This window comes from Thamnophis elegans, chromosome 5, assembly GCF_009769535.1.
Source record: "Thamnophis elegans isolate rThaEle1 chromosome 5, rThaEle1.pri, whole genome shotgun sequence".
NCBI classification, from domain to species: domain Eukaryota; kingdom Metazoa; phylum Chordata; class Lepidosauria; order Squamata; family Colubridae; genus Thamnophis; species Thamnophis elegans.
In genome coordinates, this window is record NC_045545.1 from 46,506,462 (window position 1) to 46,530,027 (window position 23,566).

The window sequence follows — 23,566 nt, forward strand, 5'->3', positions numbered from 1 at the left end:
GAAAGTGACCAAGAGAACACTGGGCAAATAACAGTCTTTGACCCCATCATCAGTGCCACAGTTTCAGCTGAAGTGCCTTGCAATTAACAAGGTTTGTGTAAGGGAAAGATGGAAAATACATCACTTTAACTTCAAAGCAGATAAATAAGTTAGGTGCTCTCAGCTATTGGCTGGGATGAGATAAATGTTGCATCATGTGGACATGTCTTTAGAGCATGGCCAGAAAGGCATATTCAAGGTAAAACGAGTGGGCATGTAGATGAATCCTGTGTTTCAGCTTTCCTTCAGCAGGCAGGTTTGTTCCAAAACTTCATAGTTCCCACAACTGCCACCACCACTCCCCAGCTGAAGAGGAGTTCTTGGCTTCCATACCTGCATGCCCAAGCAGATGGTGTTCAGTGTGATCAGGAAAAACATGAGGTACTCAAAGTAGGAGGAGGTCACCAAATACCAGATCTGGTATTGATAAGGGTTCTTGGGAATGTAGCATCGCAGAGGCCGTGCTTTGAGGGCATACTGGACACATTGGCGCTGAAATGAGAAGCAAGGCAAGAAAGGAACAGGCTGTATTTACTTACTATACTTGCTTCAACTTTCTGAGATTGATCAGCAATGCCAAGTGTTTATTGTGGCTTGTTCTCTTCATAAATACAATGCTTAAACAGATTGCTTTCCAACAAATAGCTGTCAGAATGTTATTTATTTATTTATCTATTTATTTACTAGGTGTACATATGTATTTGTTAAGAGTTATATCCCATCTTTTACACAAGAGCATGAGAATCACCCTTTACAGGTAGTCCTCGACTTCTGGCCACAATTCAGCCCAAAATTTATGTTGTTAAGTGAGACATTTGTTAAGTGAGTTTTGCCCCAATTTATGACCTTTCTTACATCGGTTGTAAAGTGAATCACTGCAGTTTTAAGTTAGTAACCCAGTTGTTAAGTGAATCTGGCTTCCCCATTGACTTTGCTCATCAAGTGTCCTTAGAAGTGATCACATGACCCTGGGACACTGCAACTGTCATAAATATGAGTCAATTACCAATCATCTAAATTTTGATCATATGATTATGGAGATACTACAAAGGTTGTAAGTGTGAAAAATGATCATACGTCCCTTTTTTCAGTGCCATTGCAACTTTGAACGGTCATTAAATGAACTTTTGCAAGTCGAGGACTACCTGCATTTTATCCTCATGATATCAGACCTGTGAGGTGAGTTGGACTGAGAGAAAGAATGACTAGCCCAAAGTCACCCAATGAGTTTCCATGGCTGAGGGGGTATTTGAACTTGCATCTCTCTGTTCCTAGTGCAAGTTCTTGATCACCACATCACAGTGGTATTCTCTCATATGGAGACCCTCACACTAACTTCCTTGAGCTTCCAAAACATGGGCAATATGATGCCCATGTTTATTCTTCTTTTCGTCTTCTTTTCTGGAAAGAGAACATGTGTGGGCATTTCTAAAACTGTATGAATTTGGATTGCATTGGAATGAACATCTTGTGTATAGTATGCAAATGGACATTAGTTCCTAATGAACTAATAATGTTATCTAGTTTGGTAATGAAACATCTATAAGAAAATAACCAAGCTCAGAAAGCACCAAGAAACCCACAGTTCAATCCTGAGCCACAAATTCTCTCTTCTATCTCTTTTAGTTCACTTATAAATGAAATGCCTTATTTTAATGTAATCAACAAATATACATTCAATTAATATGAATGTATTTTTGTTCCCCCTACCCCATTGTAGCATGCACATCTTCAAATGTGTCACACGTACGAGGGGGTGGGGAGGGTTAGGATTCATTTCAGCTAGAGTTAGCATTATAAGGACATTGACAAAATAAGGAAACTAAACAATACACAGGCTTAACATGTATGTGGTGTATGCCTGTGCATTGACCTCACGTGGACAGTACTTATTTTAAAATTAGGATTGCCTTCTTTTCACATATGTTCAGTAAACTGAATAAATAAATGAATGAACCAGAAACCATGAAAATATCTTATGCAGCCCCGTTAGTAGTCTAATAGAAGAACAAAAGCAAATATTCAGGGCAAGAAGATGAGCTGGCCACACATTTTAGAGTTTATTTCATCATATCCAACCAAATTTTCCTTCCTGCTTGAATAAGAAAAGTTACAGACTGCACAGAGCTGCTGTGCTCAGATCCTTCTTTAATCCTCCTATTCACATCAAATACAGCAGAAATTTTCTTTGTGCAATTTCAAAGTTTGCAATATACAAAATTTCTGACTGAATGGTGTAACACTACTATATTCAGAATGCAAACTCCAGCACCTAATTTTGAACTATGCCCAACTAATATCTTTCCAACTGTTGATGTCACATGACACCACAAGGCAAACATTGTCCCCTAAGTACCTGTATGTGATGTTACACACACATACAAAAGAGGAGGCTTGTGCATTATTGTCACGATGTTCTGCCATTTTAACATTATTGTGATTAGAAATGGATATTTATATTTCTCGCCTCAATCTCAGCATTAGCCTTGCACTTTTGGGATGGTCACACAAATCTGCCCCCTACCTTTGATATGCGCAACCTAAAATCTAGGACTTGTCACATCAGTTCTGCCCAATAGATAAACTTGCCATACCTGGTTTTTGTTCAGCTCACAGTCTTTGTACTCAGTTTCACCCTGCTCTTGGAAAGTTACAATGATGAAACCTACAAAGATGTTCATCATAAAAAAGGCAATGAGAATGAGATAGATTATGAAGAAGATAGCAATGCCCATACGATAGTTGTATATAGGGCCCATGTCTTCAGTGTGTGTATCAATTGCTTTATACAATAATCTGGAAAAGAAAGGATAGAGATTCCAAATTAATCGATGTAAATAATTGAGCTTTCAAAAAATTCAATCTTAAAGGGTTTCTAAACAATTAATTTAATGGTGAATATATGTACACCTGTAACACATAATTTTCCAAAACAGTACTGTGGAGGAAAATAGCACATACTGTTCAATGATCAAACCATAATATGATAGCCTTTATTCCAATTATCTTATTGGTTATGATAATAACAAATAATATAATTTCTATGCTTAAGTAAATGCCCCAAACAGCAATTTGTACACACTGCTGATAAGATAGTTAATGATGTGCCTGTTCTGACCCAGGCTTCCCGAGAAAGCATTAATCACAATCTTAGTCCCCCAAACCCTCTTTTATTTATAAACTATCATTTGAGAAGTAAACATCTTATAAGGCATTCAGTTCTCCCATTTCAGTACTTTTAATGGTTACAGCTATAGCTTTGAATTGTGATCACTCACAGCCCATAAGGCTTCACAAATAGTCTGTGAAGATTCCAACAGATGTCTGTTCGAGTTGCCACAGTCATTCAGGAGAATGTTGATATGTACCCACCTTATCTCCCTTGAAATGCTGCCAGAAACCTAATTGCCAATTAGTTTTGCAAGGCAAAACTTAGCACAGAGTCAAATAGAACTTCTCAAATGTTGAACCGACCAGATGAACTAATTGCTTCCTGCAAAGTCTCACATCCCGTTAGCTCCTTTTTTATGTCTTATGGGAGGGGCCAATCATCTCCAAGCCTTTCTCCCAAGACAACCCTGTTTTCTTAATTGTTCTTGCCTTCTGGCAGCGCTGCGCATGCGCACACTGGGAACAGGCTCCCATTGTTCTTCTGCCTTGCTGATGTCAGACTCCGGAGGCTCTGGAGCCCTCGTCTGAGCTTTCCCCAGGCTCCAGGACTGATCCATGTTCCTCCCCACCCTCCTCACTGTCCTACTCTGCTGCCAGGTCCCAGGCCCCCAGGGGACCACAACAGTGCCCAAAGCTTCCCCTTTCTGTTCCATTTCTGTGCCATTTTGCTTATACAATAATAGCTAGGACAAAAGGAAACAGTGGCCTTTCATAGGATTCCATTAAATTAGTTTTCCACAGCTGATGGGACTATATCATGGGCACTGGGAATTCACAGAGCTGAAGTCTAGTACATTTTGATGGACTAGACTTCAGCTGATGGAGATGACTAGTCTAAATATTCCTAGGAAATCCACCACCACCACCACCAATATGCACACATATTATACACACTCTTTCTCAATAGTGAATTCTGTACTCACTTAGGCCATCCTTCAAAGGTGGATACAGTGAAGAGAGACATCATAGCTGACAAGACATTGTCAAAATGGAAATCATTGTGCAGCCACCACCTTGCTTTTTCCACAACCTGTGTTGGATCAGCATCAACATATTCAATGAAGTGTCCCCTGGGATGAGAATCCACATATTAGCTACAGACAGCCTACATCATTAAGTGATGCCTACTTAGAAATACTGTAAGCAATTTTGTTCAAGGGCTATATTTCCAATTAAATAGGTGCAATATTGCAACCTTAATTTCAATTCTGTTGAGCAAGCTGCTTATTTTTGGCCTTCAATATTGTAAGGATTTTTTTTTCTTTCAGTCGATCACTTATGGCTAATTGATTCATGGTTCAATTAATATTTTATATTTTCTTAATATCACAATGCAAGAAACAGCATAAAGATGGCTTCTGCCATCTACAAGTGCACTGGACAATAAAAACTAGCTACTGAACATCCATTATGAAAGATTAAGAAAATATATGTTATTAGTTTAGAGAAAATTCAGATGGTTATTAGCCTACATTGTATTTGTTTTGTTGTATAAGAACAATTATTATTATTATTATTAATGATAATAATAATTTTTGAATGTTCAGTTGGTTGAGTTTCATGTTTAATGAATAAAGTATATAATAATAATAATTTGGGTTGCTCTTTATTTTTATATTTTTTATAAATTTTATTAATTTTCTATTGTTTAGATTTGTTCATGCTTAATACACATCGTGTTGTCTGGATATTTAATTTGCTTACCAATACAAATTACATTCTTACTCTCCACCCCTTTTTTCCCAACCACTGGTAAAATAAATTGCCTGTTTGATAATAGTCTTTATCTTCTTTCAGTTTAATTTTCACTGTAAATCTATCCATTTCTGCACAATCTAGTATCTTCCTAATTATCTCTTCGTCTCATAGTGTTTTTTATTTTTCCAATATTGTGCGAATATAATCCTCACTGCTGTTAATATATGCAATATTAAATATATACTGTGCTTATCAGGTTTTTCTGGTAATATGCCTAATAAAAACAGTTCAGGTTTAAAAAAATAACATGTTTCCCTATCATCTTTTCTAACCATTTGTGTATTTTTATTGGACTTCTCTTTAGATGTTTTCTAAGAGCTTAAGGAATAGGAGGAATGTTTATCAGACTTTAAAATCCAAATCTCATTTGTTCCCACAAATGACCCAAATCCAACCCCTCCTGAATTCTGTTGACCCTTATTTGGCACCAGTTTAGTGTTGAACTTTAGTTGGCTAGATACTTGTATATAGACTTGAACGAATCTTCTGTGCTGCAACTTAATGGCTAGTCCAGATCCTTTGCACTGACAATCTCCTTGAATCTGACCTCCAGGAAAGACTCGTGCTGTATCGATATGTTTCTAAAGTGAAGAAAAGAATAATACACAACCAAAGGGAGGCAGACCTGCATTCTGCTTCGGTTATCTTAGTTGGATCTGTACAGCTGTAGAACTTCCCCTATATTTAAAACAGAAACAAAAATAATTATTAATTGTGTTGGTCTTACATTATAGAGTTATAGTGTTTCCCAGATTATACTAGATTTGACTTGTCTTAAAAATGAGCATCTCCCACTACAAATGGATCAAAGATGGGTTTCTGTTCTTGAAGAGGAGGTGGAAACAATTCCTGTTTCCTAAAAGAGTTTACGGTTTTTTGACCTTGCTGCCATACCAAATAGTAATAGCACTGAAAGAGGCTAATATCCTCCCAGTCTTATCTACAACTGGATGGGTGGTGGGGATGGGGAATACCTAATGTGCTAATATTATTTTAGTAGATCTCTAAGCATTAGCATTTGCAGGCTAACTATTAGCATGTGGATTGTTATGTATGCTCCTAGAACAGCACATATTATACCTTTGCTCTTTGAGCTGCATTGGCTGCCAGTTTGTTTCACGTCCAATTCAGGGTGCTGGTTTTAACCTATAAAGTCTTCATGACATGGGACCAGGTTATCTGAAGGACTGCCTCTCCCCAATTATATCATTCCAGCCCAGCAGAAAGAGCATACTATGGATACCATCTGCCAGAGACCTACATTTGGCGAGTCCCAGGTGGCAGGTTATCTCTGCCATGATCCTTGTCTTCTAGAACATTCTATTCCATACCAGTAATAGATCAGCTCCATGTTTGATGTTCCAGAAGTCCCTCAAGGCCTATTTTTGCCATTAGTCTGGTCTCGGGGTCCCAGCAACTGGAGACCTGTTTAGATAGCTCCAGTATTGAGGCTGAATGTATTCATTCTTTTCCTCCTTGGGATTTGTATATATTTTTAATTTTGATTTTTATATTTTTAGATGCCCGTTTTTAAAAATGTATTGTTATTTATTATTGTACACTGAGCAGAACCAGATTTTGTGAGTTGGGCAGCTGTATACATATGATTAATAAACATCAGCTGCTCTTTCATGTCTTCAGCTGTCCTGTCTAGTTACGTATGCTTCAGATCAAAGTTATCCCTTGTATTCTGTTCCAAGGTGAGTATGGATAGGAAAATTGTAATCCCAGTACTTCTGGAAGGCATCACACTTAGACAATGCAATACAATAGCAGAGTTGGAAGGGACCTTGGAGGTCTTCTAGTCCAACCCCCTGCCTAGGCAGGAAACCCTATACCATTTCAGACAAATGGTTATCCAATATCTTCTTAAAGACTTCCAGTGTTGGGGCATTCACAACTTCTGGAGGCAAGCTGTTCCACTGATTAATTGTTCTAACTGTCAGGAAATTTCCCCTCAGATCTAAGTTGCTTCTCTCCTTGATTAGTTTCCACCCATTGCTTCTTGTTCTACCCTCAGGTGCCTTGGAGAATAGTTTGACTCCCTCTTCTTTGTGGCAACCCCTGAGATATTGAAACACTGCTATCATGTCTCCCCTAGTCCTTCTTTTCATTAAACTAGACACACCCAGTTTCGACAACCATTCTTCATATGTTTTAGTTTCCAGTCCTCTAATCATCTTTGTTGCTCTTCTCTGTGCTCTTTCTAGAGTCTCCACATGTTTTCTACATTGTGGCGACCAAAACTGAATGCAGTATTCCAAGTCTGGCCTTACCAAGGCATTATAAAGTGGTATTAACACTTCGCGTGATCTTGATTCTATCCCTCTGTTTATGGAGCCTAGAACTGTGTTGGCTTTTTGGCAGCTGCTGCACACTGTTGGCTCATATTTAAATGGTTGCCCACTAGGATTCCAAGATCCCTCTCACAGTTACTACTATTGAGCAAGGTACCACCTATACTGTACCTGTGCATTTTGTTTTTCTTGCCTAAATGTAGAACCTTATTCTTTTCACCATTGGATTTCATTTTATTAGCTAGTGCCCAATGTTCAAGTTTGTCAAGTTTCTGTATCTTAAGCCTGTCTTCTGGAATGTTGGCTACTCCTGCCAGCTTGGTGTCATCTGCAAATTTGATGAGTTCCCAATTTATTCCCTCATCCAAATCATTGATGAAGATGTTGAAGAGTACTGGACCTAAAACAGAGTCTTGGGGTACTCCACTGCATACTTCCCTCCATGTAGATGCAGTTCCATTGTGGACTACATGTTGAGTGCGGTTGGTCAACCAGTTGGTTGGTCAACAAGCGGCAGAAACTCAGGAAAACAGGATTATTGAGTCAGCAACCTGAATCAGTGATGTCCAAAAAAGTTTTTTAAAAACCATACACCCCCCACCAAAAACCCCCCCACCCAGCTACCCAGTTATTGCCAACAGGTCCACATTGCATGCCTATGGGACAGGACAAAATGGGAATGAATTCTTAGAAACACTTTCACCTTGAAAAGCTGCACTGCAATGCAAGCAAACATGAACTGTAGCAAGAAGGTGACAAGAACAATGTTGCCGATGGTCTTAATAGCCACAAAAACACACTGGACCACATGCTAGAGAGAGAGGGGGAAATTGGGGGGGGGGGAGTGAGAGAGAGAAAGAGAGAGATTGTTTTAGTTTATCTGTCCAATCATCCAATATCCCAGCAGCCATTAAGAGACTTATAAATCTGATATTCACAGTTCCAGATATCTGGAGTTTGTCAGTTTAGGTAAGGTGTAAATCAGGGGTGGTATTCAGTAGGTTCTGATCACTTCTGGAGAACTGGTAGTGGAAATTTTGAGTAGTTCTGAGAACTGGTAAATACCATCTCTGACTGGCCCCACCCCCATATATTCTCTGCCTACCGAGTCTCAACTGATCGGGAGGGAATGGAGATTTTGCAGTATACTTCCCCTGCCATGCCCACCAAGCCATGCCCACAGAACCGGTAGCAAAAAAAATTGAATCCTACCACAGGTGTAAATGTATGCCACGCATTCTACTAGCTTATAAATGGCATTCAAGACTTAGAAATATGGACATACAACACTTTCTCCCTGTTTATGTCAGGGTGATGCTTACCTTCAGTCCCTTTGCTCTGTTAATAGCTCTCAATGGTCTCAGCACTCTGAGCACCCTCAAGATTTTCACCACTGAGATGGTACTGGACCTGTTTGCAGGAAATGGGGAAGATACTTTACTATGCTTTTGCAAGCTTTGTGGTTACATTCACAGTCCTGCTGTCAAAGATACTGTGTGCTTAGGAAGATATGACCTTGACGTTATTTTTAGGAAGCGTTTGGGTCACTCCCAGAATTGGAAGGGAGGTCAGACAATTCTATGTGGCTACCTAATTCCCAGCATGCCTTGTGAATACTCATCAGAAGAGAATTCCATAAAAACATGCTTCAGGCCAAGCTTAGCTATACATCCATAACATTTCCCACCCACCCCACCTCAAAACTCAGCTCTGCTTTCACGAATTAGATAATAGTGAAAACCTTCAGGGAATGATGTGGCAAATAGTAAGTAGCTTTGTTGTAGAAAAGAAAGAAGTACATGCACAAGATCTACCTACTTTAGAACACAGAAATAAATTTCCATATAGACGAATCCAATCTGGGTTGGTTACTAGGACTGACCCTCTGATTTCGGTGACCAACCCAGATTGGAACCTGCAACATTATCCTGGGACCCCATATATTTGCCTTCATTCGTCTCATGTAGAATTGGAGACCAAGTTGTTCTTAATACTTTTTCTCCCACACTTTTGCATCAACTTCTGGCCATTTATTTCTCAGCCTTGATATTGGAGTGCACCTGCTCTGTGTTTACACAACAGAGCTGCTGGTCTGAGCAGGACTGGTTCCTGTCTTGCCAATTTTATACCTGATTTCAGATGAAAACAGACTAACTATCAGCTTTAAGTAGCAAGACAGGGACAATATAGGAACGATAACCTGTAATATTCAAATGCCATCTCCAGAGGTCTCAGCCTAGACTAGCTAAAGATAAAGGTGAAGGTTCCCCTCGCATATATGTGCTAGTCGTTCCCGACTCTAGGAATAAAAGAATCCAAAAACATTGTTCAAACTGTAATACCTCTTCTATTCACCAGCTACTACAATCAGCCACTGTAACTAAGAGAAACCTTTGGAGGAAATTTGTGTAAGCAGGAAACAAAAGACAAAAAGTACATCTGTGAAGTTTTCAAGTCTTTGCCCAATCAGCAGTCAATTGGATTAAACTGTCAGAGCTAAATATACCCCTAGTTTTCATTTTGATTTCTTTTTTTCTGGCTGAAAGGAAGGATAAAGATAACTTTCTGACTGTCAATATTTTGACCGACATTGGCTGTGAATATTGCTATTAAGGAACATCACTCTCCAAGTCATGAACATCTCAGTTAATGAGCTGTGATTAACATGTTTGCATAAAATAATAAATACATTTTGCATTTTCAGAAATATATTTTAATATTCTACATTTTATATTCAAAGTAATCCTTATAGTGCAGCAGTAAGTGGCTTGGTGCCCTTCAGGTGTGCTCAACTAAATCTCTCACAATCTCTTGCCATTTGCCATGCTATCTACTAGTGGTAGAAGTTGCTCCAAAATATCGAGAAGATACTATCTTGTCAAACCCTCTGGTAACCAAACAAATGTACTTTACAAATATTCATATAACCAATCCCATATTACTTTCCTGAGTTATTGGATTACTATAAATGGTGCATGGTCTACAAGAAATCTCTGAGTGATCTATTGAAAGCCTTGCCTGTCTATGATCCACTTACTCAAGTCTCATAGAGATGAGTGACACAACAACTACAAGCAAATCTAGAATGTTGAAAGAATTACGACAGAAAGATCCTTTGTGAAGAAATGCACCATAAGTAGTCATCTGTAGGAAACAAGAAGATTCAATTAGCTTTGATAAATCTAGCATTGTGTTTCTTTTTCTATCTGAAATTAAGATGATATTTTGGAAGACTATCTACTGTTACACAAAATGAAGCAGAAATCAGAGATTGAAATAAACTCAAGAAAGTAATTAAGACTAGAAGGTAACTGTGTTTGTAATTAATAACAAACAAAGTGTTGATGGCAGTGAAAAGTCCAGCCCTCCATTTGTGAGGGGCCACAGTGCTTGGTCTTCTCTTCCATTTAATATCTACACAAGGCCATTTAATATCTACATAAGGCTACTGAGCAAGGAGTTCCAATGGTCTGAAGTGAGGTAGCATCAATATGCTGATGATACCCAGCTGTATGTCATCACCCCATCAGGGATGCTGTTGATGTCCTGTCCCAGTGCCTGAAGGCTGTAATGGCCTGGATGGGGCACAATGGATATCCCAATGCTTAACCCAAGCAAGGCTTTGGATACTTGGGTGTTCTGGTGCAAGGGTTTTCCACATTTGGTCCTAGATGGGGTGGCATTTCTTGAGATGGATCCATTGCACAATCGGGTCCTTTTGGACTGACAGCTCCTGCTAGAAAAGCAGGTGGCAGCTATGGCTAGGATGGCCTTGCACACCTTTAGATTGTGTGATAGTCATGCACATTCCTGGACCGAGAGACTCTGCTCACATTCATTCATGTTCATGACCTCCCATCTGAATTATTGCAATGTGCTCTACATGGAAGAGCATTCAGAAGCTTCCAGTCATGGGGAATGCAGTTGCATAGGTAAAAAATTGTATCAGATATTCAACACATGTAACACATTACATTGTGAACTTCATTGATTTTCAATGTATTTTGGGTGCTATTGAGGGTGCTGGTTGTCATCTTAAATTCCTTCATGGCTTGGGATTAGGTTACCTAAGGTATGTAAGGTATTATCTTCTTCTAGTTGTTTCTACCCATCCAATCCAATCCAATCCAGCAGGATGGCATGCTCTGGGTTCTTTCAGCCAAAGCATGTCCACTGGCAGTGACTAGGAGGTATGCCTTCTCTACCCCCTAACCGCAACCCAGCTTTGAAACAATTTCGACCTTACTGGTCTTTTGTAAGTCCTTGTAGACCTGGCTATTCGCCCAGAGTGTTAAGGACTCTGTTTCATGTTTATATTAATATCTACAGTCATGATTTTTATTGGCTGCTACAGATATTTATTTTTTGGTATTGTGTTTGTATTATGGTTCATTGTTCACTGCCCAGGAGGACTTATTTGAGATGGGCAGCCATAGAAACTGAATCAAGAAATATCCAATCCTTCCAATATTATTTTGAAAGAGAACAAGTCAACTCACCTTTAGAATAATTTCCACCGTAAATACAGAGGTGAAGCCAATATCAAAATATGATAGAATCTGGACAGGACCCCCCACAAAGAAACAAAAAATTATTTTTGTCAATAAATGCAGTTGGAATTCTCCCAATACTCACACTAAACTCTAGGGAAAAAAATGAAATGAATTGGCAACAGATAAAAATATCAACATTTCTACTTACGTAAAACAAATTTGTTAGATCTTGAATGAGGTATAAAACAAAGCTTAATTATGATGCAGTTTCTATAAAGCCTGCAATGTAGAAACAAGGACCTGAGAGGGCTATCATATTAACTATATAATGACTATTAGTGGACACTTTTCCATCAGTAATGTCAAGCTTTGCTGCCTGAATGTTTTTTTTAAATGTTCAGACATCTTAAACTAAATTCATGAAGGTGAATATTTTTTTTATTTTACATGTGTTATTTTCTTTTTTCTTTTTTGCAATGATAGGTGCTTATTGGTTTGTTAAGTACCTCCCTAATTTTTTCTTTTTAAGCAATTAGATAATTCATATATTTTATAACTCAGTTTATCTTGGAAACAAAATGATTTTAAACATGCTTTACGTTAGTGAGAATATGATACACAGAATTAAAAGTGTCTATGTTTGATAGCAGAAATTGCTATCATTACCTATATATCTAATGGCAGTTCATACATGCAAAACTGTCTCTTATTTTGATCTATTTTGTCTTCTTATTTGCTTTGACAAGTGGCTTTCATTGCTACCAATCTACATAGTGCAATTCACTGCTTGCACGTAATCCCACCATAAATGTACAACTTCTAAGTGCTATGTTCCCATATTCTTGCCTTTGTCTCATCCCTAGGCCATACATATCTTTAGCTGCACAATTGTTAAAGTAGTGTTTTCTCCCTTATTCCAATATTATCCAAGGGTGCCTTAAGGTATATACAATTTGCTCTGCTTTGTTACCCAGTCATTTGGAGGCAAATCAAGCGATACAGTGACCTGAAGCAGTGGCAGGATAGCTGTTGGCAATGGGGACAATAATTTTCACAACAGCATTGTTCTTCAACTGAAGCATCCTTCAGTAGAATACCAGTTAAGTTCAGCATCATGGAGGGGACTCAAGAGGAAGCTACAATGCATGCACGTATTTCATGGCTCTGTCTGGGTCAATCTTACCCAACCTGATGTTCTCCAAGTTGTAGTGTGATGAGATTATAACTTCTCTAATTCCAAGACAGCATTCTTGGGATTGCTATCACAAACCATTGGAGAGTACCAGGCTGAAGAAAGATAGTCTGTAATCAGCCACATTTACCATGCTACCGGTTATAGTAAAAAAAGTGTTATAGCTTTTTACCTGATTCCTGAATGAGTCTGCTCGAATTGGATCTTCTGCTGCCAATGAGATGCTGCTGAGCAGGATGAAGAGGAGGATAAAGTTGGTGAACCAGGTGGCATTGACAATTCTATGGCACAACACCCGGATCCTAGAAAGAGTAAGACATGGGGAGAAAGAGAAGTAAATATATATTGCTTAAGCTGGTATTCTGATCATATATGAACAGAGGAAGAGGAACATGCTAAGAGCAGACAATTTACTTACAAGGAAATGGTGGGGTCCGTGTCACTAACAGGTAGGGCCACAACATGCATATAGATAGGCCTTGGATTTTATGCTTCTTTCTGGCTTACTGTCCTTTGAATTCCCTTAAAGCTTGCACTATCATTTTGGTGTTTCCTGGGAGTTCAGTCAGAGGCAGCTCTGGAGCCTTCAAAAGAGGATCTTAGAGGCTGGAAGTTGCCTCCCTGCCTCCCTTATATTACTGTGTTTCCCCGAAAATAAGACAGGGTCTTATTTTCTTTTGACCCCCAAAATAAGCGCTTGGTCTTATTTTGGGGGTGGTCTTATTATTTTTGAAGTGCAGGAGCTGGTGAGCGTGGTCACCTCATGGCTGCTGCGGTGTTGCAATATTTTCGGGGAGGGCTTATTTTAACACATGCACTGAAAAGCCCGATTGAGCTTATTATCTGGGGAGGTCTTATTTTCAGGGAAACAGAGTACTAGATAAGATTTAATTTGTGACTATTAAACAGGGAGGAATGTTTACCAGATTGCAATTTATTTCATTTGTATTTGTTATTTGGCCAAAAATTAAATGATGGCCTTGGGGCAGCCACCTGATATTTTACTTGTATTTTGATTCAGTTCAGAAATGGAATTACAATGGGAGCTGTTCTGACTTACAATTTTCTTAAACAGGAACCAGAGTTGTACAGTATTACAATTCCGTGTTCGATTAACAACATTAACTACCAATAAATGGCTGCTCTCTTCCTATGATTCACATAAGATTATGACTGTTAGATCGGGTGAATGGATGAGGCAGACTCAGGCTTCAGCAACAACAGCTCTCTATTAAATGATAACTATGTACAATCCAGCAAAGACTCTGTCTGGCAGCAACCCTTTTATAGGGAGCTGTCAGACCCTTCGACCAATCAGATTTGAATACTGTTCTCACCGGAACAGAGGACCTTGGTGGAAACTACTATACTGATTGTCAGTATGTAACAATGACCCTTGTAGAAGTGACTAAACCTCTCTCTGAAATCCAGTTGATCCCTGCCCCGCAGGTATTTCAGAGAACCTTGAAGACCAGGCTCTTCACCCAGGCCTTTGTGGGAAGGATGATTGAAGCCTCCTTCCTCGGGTAATATGGATTTGCTTGTTTGTTGCCTGATTTGTGCAATCTTTTATTGTTTTTTTTATTGCTATATTTTTTATTATTCTGTGTGTGGGTTTTTTTCTGTGAAGTGCTCAAGATTTTTAAGTCAGTAAATAAGTAACTACATACATAAAAGAATAAATACAAAGCGGAAGCCATGCTTTGATTGTTGTATTAAAAACCATAACATACTTCAATCCATTTTACATTATTGTGACTGAGAATTTATTAACCTGATCCACTAAAAATTCAAGGTTCACAGTTACATATGTTAAACCGTATTCTTCTGCTCTGAGCCAATGATATGATGGATATTAGATAGGAATTCACTCAGAGGCCAGCCTTTGATGCTAGAGATTGGAAAGGCTGAAAGGAGATTGGTCATACCAGCAAAGAAGTATCTTCATACAAATAGGCCAAAATTAATCAGATGATCATCCAGAAATTCCTGAGCTGTTTCAGACATTAGATCTGACTGGCTAAGTTGCCCTGTTGTATAAGAGGCAGAGAAACTGTCATGCTAAGACCTCCAAGCTGTTCAGTAATAGATAGCATATTTTTAACATAATTCTTACCATCTGGGTAATACTGAGATGAAAGATATTGCACCATTATTATTTCTGTCTCCAGAACTTACACTCTATCCATTTTTGACAGAAAAACATCAAAAATGTGAAAATTAAACTATCATCTGAGAAGTAAACATCTTACAAGGCATTCAGTTCTCCCATTTCAGTACTTTTAATGGTTACAGCTATAGCTTTGATTATTATTCATAGAGTTGGAAGACCAATAAGCTTGTTAAGAAGAAGGAAGAAAAGAAGGAATGTGGGAGGGAGGGAGGAAATAGGGAAGGGGGAGGGAGGGAGGGAGGGAGGGAGGGAGGGAGGAAGGATGAAAGGAAGGAAGGAAGGAAGGAAGGAAGGAAGGAAGGAAGGAAGGAAGGAAGGAGGCATACTTGTTCGTTGGGCTAAAGATGAAGAATGAACTTGCTTCAGGCATGGGCACTGCTTTTTCCTTTAACTGCAGCTCAGCTAGGGGACGTGGCCTAGGACTCAGGGGGATTTCAGGTTCATCTTCCTCATCATCACCTGTAGGAAAATAGTTACAGAAAAACTTAATGTTCACATTTTTTCTGCTAGTAACTAATTGTAGATTTTTAAAAAGCTCCTTATTTTTGTACTGTTCCAACAACCATGTTCTTTCCGGTCTTAGGTCCTGCTAAGGCTCAAGAACACTAATTGCCATGTTAGATAATATACTTAATACAAATACTTTCCTTCTCTTTAATTCAATATGTGATGAATTGGCAAAAAATAAATGGCCCTGAAATCTTCCTACCTGGGAAGTCTGCAGAAGGGTATGGGTCCTTGATTTCATTGACATTTGATTCAAACTCATCCACTTTTAACTAAGCAAGAAAAAAAATGAAAAAGAAAATTAAGTGCGGCAACTCTGTTACAATATTGCTGAACTACTTGGCTGAGACTAAAAGCAGAGCAAAAAAAAGAGGATTGATTGACAAGCAACTGTATATCTAAATGAATGCAATTGAAATGGCATCCAGGTCTGCTTTATACACATATGAACTCATTTGTGAAATCACCATATGGCTTGGTTTATATATGTCTTTGTTATATAACTTTGGATAGTTGTTTTATTGAATAAAGCCGAGATGGCGCAGTGGTTAGAGATGGCGCAGTGGTTAAATGCAGCACTGCAGGCTACTTCAGCTGACTGCAGTTCTACAGTTCGGCTGTTCAAATCTCACCGGCTCAGGGTTGACTCAGCCTTCCATCCTTCCGAGGTGGGTAAAATGAGGACCTGGATTGTTGTTGGGGGCAATATGCTGACTCTGTAAACCGCTTAGAGAGGGCTGAAAGCCCTATGAAGCGGTATATAAGTCTAACTGCTATTGCTATTGAATAACATTTTATTACACAAACCAGGGGTTCCTAATTTTTTTTTTCATCACATGCCCCTTTACTGAAATCTTAATGATACGCCTCTCTTAAAAATCCAGTAAACACTAAAATAAACACAAATGAATAATGAAAACAATGCAAGGAAAAGCTGGGAAAGGTGGATTTATAGTAACAATAGGAGGGAGGTACACCTCAAATTTTGGGAAATTCTGCAATAAAAGGTGCATGCTTTTTAATAAAAAGTAAAGGGACTTCTAGGTGTGAATGTGCCCTCCAGAATACTGTCACTGGAATGAAATAGCAAATGCATATCACACCCATTTTGGAACCAATCTATCTTTTATTAATGATGTTTTGTCACCCTTGACGTAAAATAGTCAGCTTCTTTGGAGAAACACTGAATGAGGACTTCAGGCACCATATAAGATGGGCTCCAGTATGACTCCAAAAGCTCAGAAGACAAAACCACTGGGCCTGGTGACCGACCCAGATAGGATCCTTTTGTCCTTAAGACCAGCATACTCTCATTTACTGTTCTCAGTCATAGCATTATTCAAATGATTAGTATCAAAAACAAGAGGGTAATTCAATCCCCAAGGAATTTATTTCCCAGGAAAATTCATCTGATGGGAGTGGTAACTTGAAAATAAGTCTTGCAAGCTTTCTCAGTGTTACACTTCGTTAAGATACAGGAATGGCTTTCACAAACTGCCCTTAACATTCCCAACATCAGATGAGTCTTGTTTTTATTCCCTGCCCTGTGGATAATGTCTCCTAAAGTCTGGAACAGACTGGAAAAAAATATGTAGAGCTGAATTGGCTCTGAAAAAAAATCTAGGAGGTAAATTATATATATATATGGAGGGAGAGAGGGAGACAAACAGACAGACAGAGGCAGCCTCAGTATTATTAAACAAACTATAATCAAATGACAATGGATTTAACTGAAAAGGAATGAAAACTAGGTACCATATTTTTCAGAGTATAAAACGCACCTTTCTCTCCTCCCTGAAAGAGGGTGGAAATGTTGGTGCGTCTTATACAATGAATTCAGCCATTTTTGGGCTCCTGAAACACCACCCCATGCATCTTGTTTTTCAAAAAAATGGATCCACGGAGGGTGTGGGAGGCCTGTAGAGCGCTCCTGGGGGCTGGGGAGGGCAAAGCAAGCAAAAAATGGCCCATTTTTCACAAAAATGAGGGTGTTTTTGCCCTCCCAAACCCCCAGGAGCACACTGCAGGCCTCCCAAATTCTCTGCACGCCTTGCTTTTTGCTAATTTTTGCCCTCTCCAGCCCCCAGGAGCATTCTACAGGCCTCCCAAACCCTCTGCACGAATCATGTTTGTGAAAAACGGGCCCGTTTTCTAAAAAAAATGGGCCCAGTTTTTGCCTCCCAAACCCCCGATGGCTTTTTTGCTCTCCCCGGGCTCCAGGGATCTCAAACTTTCTGTATGCCCTGTTTTTCACAAAAAACAGGGCCTGCAGAGGGTTTGGGAGGCTTGCCGAGTGCTCCTGGGGGCCGGGGAGGGCAAAAACCTTTTTTTAAAAAAATTACCTCTTCATTATAATCTAGTGCATCTTATAGTCTGAAAAATATGGTAAATGTGTGTGATCTTAGAAAATTTGATCATTAGAAGAAATGAGTTGCATTTAACAATAATGTCTGTTCTTTTTTTTTAAAAAAAAGAACATTTCTCTTCAAAAGCGGGATGCAAATACCTAAAAAAACCAAAGCAATGGTTAAAGAACTGAAATGCAGCACTGGTAGCTGCCATCCTTGTCTGACCTTAGCTGTGGTGGGAATTCCTTCTCCCTTTGCTTTCTGTTCCAGCTTCTTGGCCAACAATAGCTTTTCTTCTTCAGATTTCTCAGGATAACCTCTACAGAAAAGAACCAAAACAGCAAGGAGAAAGGGAAGAGAAGCCAGGTAGAATGGGGTAGGGGAGGCATATTAAAGAAGCTTAAAGTTACAACAGTTGACAGAGAGCAGTCTAGAACCCCAAAGGTATGAATGTCAGGAACAGCATCAGAAGGAAGAACTGACCTGTTCATTTTCTTCCACATCTTCTCTTCAGCTTTGGCTTTCTGAGCAGATGTTAACGTTTCTGCCTCAGCCAGGTTGTCCACAGCAATAGCCAGAAAGACATTGAGCAAGATATCTAACATAGGGAGGGGAGAAAAGCTAAGGAATTTTACAGTGTGGATTTACCTCATACAGAAATGATGGATCAAGACTTCTATCATTCTCTGAAAGTGTCACTTGAAAACAGGTTATACCTAGCCAATTTTCTGATATCATCGAAAATCAGGGCTTAGGCAATGGACATATGGCCATTATTGCAAAATGTGTGATATTGTTCCTTTTGTCAAAACTGTGAATAGACAAGGCCATCCCTTGGGTGAGGCATTCTCAGGTGAGGAAAAGCATTTGCTACTCATCTGAATTCAACTCAGACTTACTGGGCAGAAAGAGACACTAAGAGTTCATTAATGGCCAAATAAATTCTTGTCTATTTATTGATTTTAAACAGTTTAAATTTCTCCTATATCCATAGAAGACAAGGTGACCTAACTTTTTTTTTATCTAACACTAACACTTATTTTACCGTAACAGAGACAATTGGAAGTCAGTGCTTCTTTTTCTTTTCCTTATTTTTCTCACTTCTCTTTCCCCCTTTCTCCCCCACTGCTTTTCTATTTACTACTTTATAACTCAATAAAAATATAAAACTCAATAAGACTAAGGTGGGATATGGTCCCACCTTACCTATGGTGTATTTAGCAACATTTAAAGATGTATATCAGGGGTGTCAAACTCAATTTCATTGAGGACAGCATCAGGGTTGTGTTTGACCTGGGGGCGGGCTGGGTGTGTGTGGCGAGGAGGACGTGGCCAGCTTGCGCAGCCTTCCCGAGCTCCATTTTTGCTGGTACATGATTTCAGGAGGCCATCATGACTGAAAACAGAGCCCGGGAGCTCCATTTTCACTGGCAGAGACACTGCGGACCAGTGATTCGCTGTTTCCAGGGTGGCCCTGTGGGCCAGATGTAAGCACCCTGCAGGTCGGATCCAGCCTGCGGTCTTGAGTTTGACACCCTTGATGTAGATGAATAGCAGGGCCAGCATTATATAGTGATTAAGGTGCTGCACTGGGACCAGACTTCAAGTAGACAACCTGACCAGGGAGTTTCCTAGCCGACTTTGGGGCAATCACGCTATCCCAGTCCAACATGTTTCACAGATAACATAAAGCGAGATTCCATTATACGCCACTTTGAACTCCCCAAGGAAAGAAGGGAAGGGATAAAATGAAGTACATAAATAAATAAAAATATTGAGACTAAGTCCTTTATCTGTCTCTATAGTAGGGATATTATTTCACGTGACTATAAAGATAATATACTTCTTAGAATATTTTTTAATGCTTTCTTTTTATATCAGAATAGTAGAACAGACTTGATAATGAAAGGAAATTAATAAATCCAAAAATATTATTCGTATACACTCCTGAAGTGATGCCTGGCATGGTTGTGGACAAAACAATAAACAAAGCAAAAAAAAACCAATTCAAATGTTTGATCGTGTAAAGGAGGCACAAAAGTAAACAACAGCTCTTTATTGCAAGTCAAGTAAACATCCGGCTGGAGAATGGTTGGGCACATCCCCTTTTAAAGGGATCTGTCAGACCTCTTGACCAATGAGATTCAATCTCTGTTCCTGCCGGAACAGAGGACCTTGGTGGAAACCTCTTGCAGTCTGTCAGTGGGGGGAATATCTAACACCCCTCCCCTCTAGGATGGAACAATCTAACTAGTGACATAGTCACGTAGGTAGGGGGCTTTTGCGTAGCTCTGCCTGACCTGCGCAAATCAATTCTGGTGTTTCCTTCGCACAAGTCGGATGGACCTGTTGCTCCTGCAGACCCACCTGGTAGAACCACCTGGAACTTCTCACAGGCCGCGGCTGAGCTTCTGGCGTTGATTCGCTCAGAGCTCACCATGGGCCTGCATCAAAGTCAGATAAGTCTTCCGATATTCTCAGGCTTTCCTCAGGACTGCTATTTTGTGTATAGCTTCTTTCAGTTTGTGCAGGAGTTATGTTGGGTTGTCTAAGCACTGAGTTAGACAAGCAGCTACGGAGTTGGTCAATATGCCTTCTCCAATTTCTACCATTTTCAAGTTTTACTGTGTACGATCGAGGACTGGTAATTCCAATTATAGTTATGGGAATCCATAACATTCCCCCAGTTTAATAGTGTACATATACCAAATACCCTATGGAGAAAGACCTGACTTTGCTGGTGGAGCAGGGGGTGTTGAGGTGGAATAATTTGGATGTAGCCAGTCTAGGTGAGACCTAAGGTGGCAGCCCATGAGGAGTTCAGCGGGGCTTCTTCCAGTGTTAGCACTGGGTGTGATGTGTTGAATGAGTAAGTAGTGATCAATTAGTGTCTGCCAATCGCCAGGGGCCATCCTATTGAGGGCTTCCTTTGCGGATCTTACCATTCGTTCTGCCTGGCCATTGGAGGCCGGATGGAATGGCGCAACCAGGGCATGTCTGATTCCCTGAGCTGCTAAGAATGTTTCGAATGTCATGGCCATGAATTGGGGCCCATTGTTGGAGACTAATACATCGGGGAGGCCATGCATGGAGAATAGTTTCCGTAGTACCTTGATGACTGATTCCGCTGTAGTGGAATTCATCAAGTCTACTTCTAACCATTTAGAATATGCGTCCACGACTATGAAGAAGGTTTGGCCATGGACTGGTCCAGTGAAGTCAATGTATATTCTGGACCATGATGCTTGCGGGTGCTCCCATTTCTTGGCAGGTGCTTCTGTGGGAGCTGGTCTGGACTCCTGACAGGGCATGCATGTAGCTACCCATTCTTGTATGTTCCTGTCCATGTTAGGCCACCAAACATAACTCCTTGTTAGAGAGTTCGTTTTAACAATCCCTGAATGCCCTACGTGCAGTGCTTCAAGGACTGCTATGCGCAATTGTTTGGGAATGACTAGCCTGTCCCCCCCAACAAACAACCGTTAATAACCGACAATTCATCCCGCTTGGAAAAATGCATCTTGAATTCAGTCCCAACAGGCCCCTTGGGCCACCTTCTGCACACCCAGTTCAAAATTTGTTTTATTATGGGGTCCTTTGCTGAGTGGTGTGCAACATCACTGGATGAGACAGGTCCGGTTTCCAGGCAGTCAATGAGGAGGACCAATGTCTTGGGGGTGGAGTCAGTGAGAACTTTGGGCAATGGACAACGGCTCAAGGCATCCACGTGCCCCAACTTGGCGCCCGGTCAGTGGATGAGGTGGTAGGAATAGGCTACCAGAAATATTGTCCATCTGGTCATCTGGGGAGATAGTGATACCAGGGTGGAGTGGTCCTCAGCCAGCAAACCTAGCAACAGCTTGTGGTCTGTGATCAGTTTGAAATCCCGGCCATAGAGGTACTCGAGGAATCTTTTAACTCCGGCTACTGCAGCCAAAGCCTCGTGGTCCAGTTGGCTGTAGTTCTGCTCAGCGGCGGATAATGTCCTGGAGTAAAATGCAATGGGGGCTTGGGCACCATTTGGCACACAGTGGCTAAGGACTGCACCGACACCGAAAGGGGAAGCGTCACAGGTCAACACCAAAGGCAGGGTCTGGCTGTATTGTACTAGGAACAAGTCTGCTGATAAGAGTCTTTTTACGGCGGCGAATGCGGTGGCCTCAGTTTTGCCCCAGGACCACTTCGTGTTCTTGGCTAGGAAGCAATGTAGTGGTTCAGCAACTGTCGCTTTCTGTTTGAGAAAGACGCTGTAGAAATTAAGGAGCCTGAGGAACGCCTGTAGTTCGGTCTGACTGCGAGGTGTGGGGGCTTCCTTAATGGCTTTAATATTTTGTGAGGTTGGGTGAATCCCAGACCCATTGATCAATGTACTTTTGGTACATTGATTTTACATTTTTCTTTATTAAGGCAGAGGCCCTTGTCTCTGATTCTAGCCAAAACTGTTCGTACGCATTTTTAAAGTTTCGCGTCATTTGCGGCCGATACCAAAATGTCATTGAAATAGGGGACGACTCCTGGAATCCCCTGCAAAAGTCATTCCATTACGCTTTGGAACAGTCCGGGGGCGATACTAATACCGAATTGCAGGCGGTTGCATTTGAATGCACCCCTGTGTGTTCCAATGGTTTGGGCCTCCATGGTAGTGCCATCTACTGGCAATTGTTGGTATGCCTGTGCCATATCTAATTTTGCAAAGGTTTTTCCCGGGCCGAGGGAATGTAGTAGGTGTTGTACAACAGGTACAGGGTTGTTGTAGCACGTTATTGATTGTGCATGTATAGTCTGCACAGATACGTACAGACCCGTCAGGTTTGACAGGTGTCACAATAAGTGTCTCCCAGCGTGCATGATTGACTGGTTCTAAAATCCCCTGGCTCACAAGCTTATCAATTTGTCAATTTTTGGCCGGAGAGCGAAAGGTACTCTCCTGGGCTTAAGCCTAATTGGGGCTATTGCGGGGTCTAAACTAAAGGAAATGAGGGTTCCTTTGTACTCACCCAGACCGGTGCCGAAGACGTCCTTGAACTCCTTAAAAATGGCTTCAGCAGCGGCTTCAGCAGCAGCTTCAGTGTTGTCCTCCTCCACAGAGTTGACTCCGGTCACTTCCATTCCCAGAGCTTGGAACCAATCAAGCCCCAGCAGGCTCTGAAGGTCGTCTCTGACCACCATCACGGGGAGTTTTTTGCAGAATTTATTGTGGCTTACCCGGAAGGTGCCTTGGCCCACAATGGGAACCTGGTTCCCCTGATAGTTGCGTAGGCAGACGTCGGGGTTTCTGAGGTGTCTCTTTTGTATCTTGGGGATCGTTTGCTTCAGGACTGACCATGGAATTATGGTCAGTGATGACCCAGTGTCCATCTCCATTTCACATGGAGAGTCCTCGATGCGGACAGTGACTTTCAGCTTTTTGGGGCGAATGGTACAGATATGTCTAACTGGAACAGTGACATTCAGCTTTTTTGTGCGCCCAGGGCGGCTTTATATGGCAGAAGTGAGGTTGGCGATTCTATCATCTCCCTCTGAACCCCGTGGGTACTTCTGCCAAGCCCCTGATTTGGGTCACTGTTTGCGGTTTTGGCCCCCCTTGG

The 23,566-nt window shown here is 40.7% G+C and overlaps 1 protein-coding gene across 1 annotated transcript in view; it reads right to left on the reverse strand.

The window, feature by feature from the left end:
• Window positions 1-23,566, reverse strand: part of CACNA1S (calcium voltage-gated channel subunit alpha1 S) — a 91,192-nt gene that overhangs the window by 38,027 nt on the left and 29,599 nt on the right. Inside the window, exons 14-26 of the mRNA XM_032217895.1 lie at window positions 18,462-18,576; window positions 18,204-18,297; window positions 15,833-15,902; window positions 15,450-15,582; window positions 13,123-13,252; window positions 11,765-11,824; window positions 10,303-10,409; window positions 8,588-8,675; window positions 7,969-8,076; window positions 5,594-5,646; window positions 4,134-4,280; window positions 2,634-2,835; window positions 373-531 (exon numbers count right to left, since the gene is read on the reverse strand). Of these exons, the coding sequence (XP_032073786.1) occupies window positions 373-531; window positions 2,634-2,835; window positions 4,134-4,280; window positions 5,594-5,646; window positions 7,969-8,076; window positions 8,588-8,675; window positions 10,303-10,409; window positions 11,765-11,824; window positions 13,123-13,252; window positions 15,450-15,582; window positions 15,833-15,902; window positions 18,204-18,297; window positions 18,462-18,576 (1,466 nt within the window). The remainder of the gene's footprint in view (window positions 1-372; window positions 532-2,633; window positions 2,836-4,133; window positions 4,281-5,593; window positions 5,647-7,968; window positions 8,077-8,587; window positions 8,676-10,302; window positions 10,410-11,764; window positions 11,825-13,122; window positions 13,253-15,449; window positions 15,583-15,832; window positions 15,903-18,203; window positions 18,298-18,461; window positions 18,577-23,566) is intronic.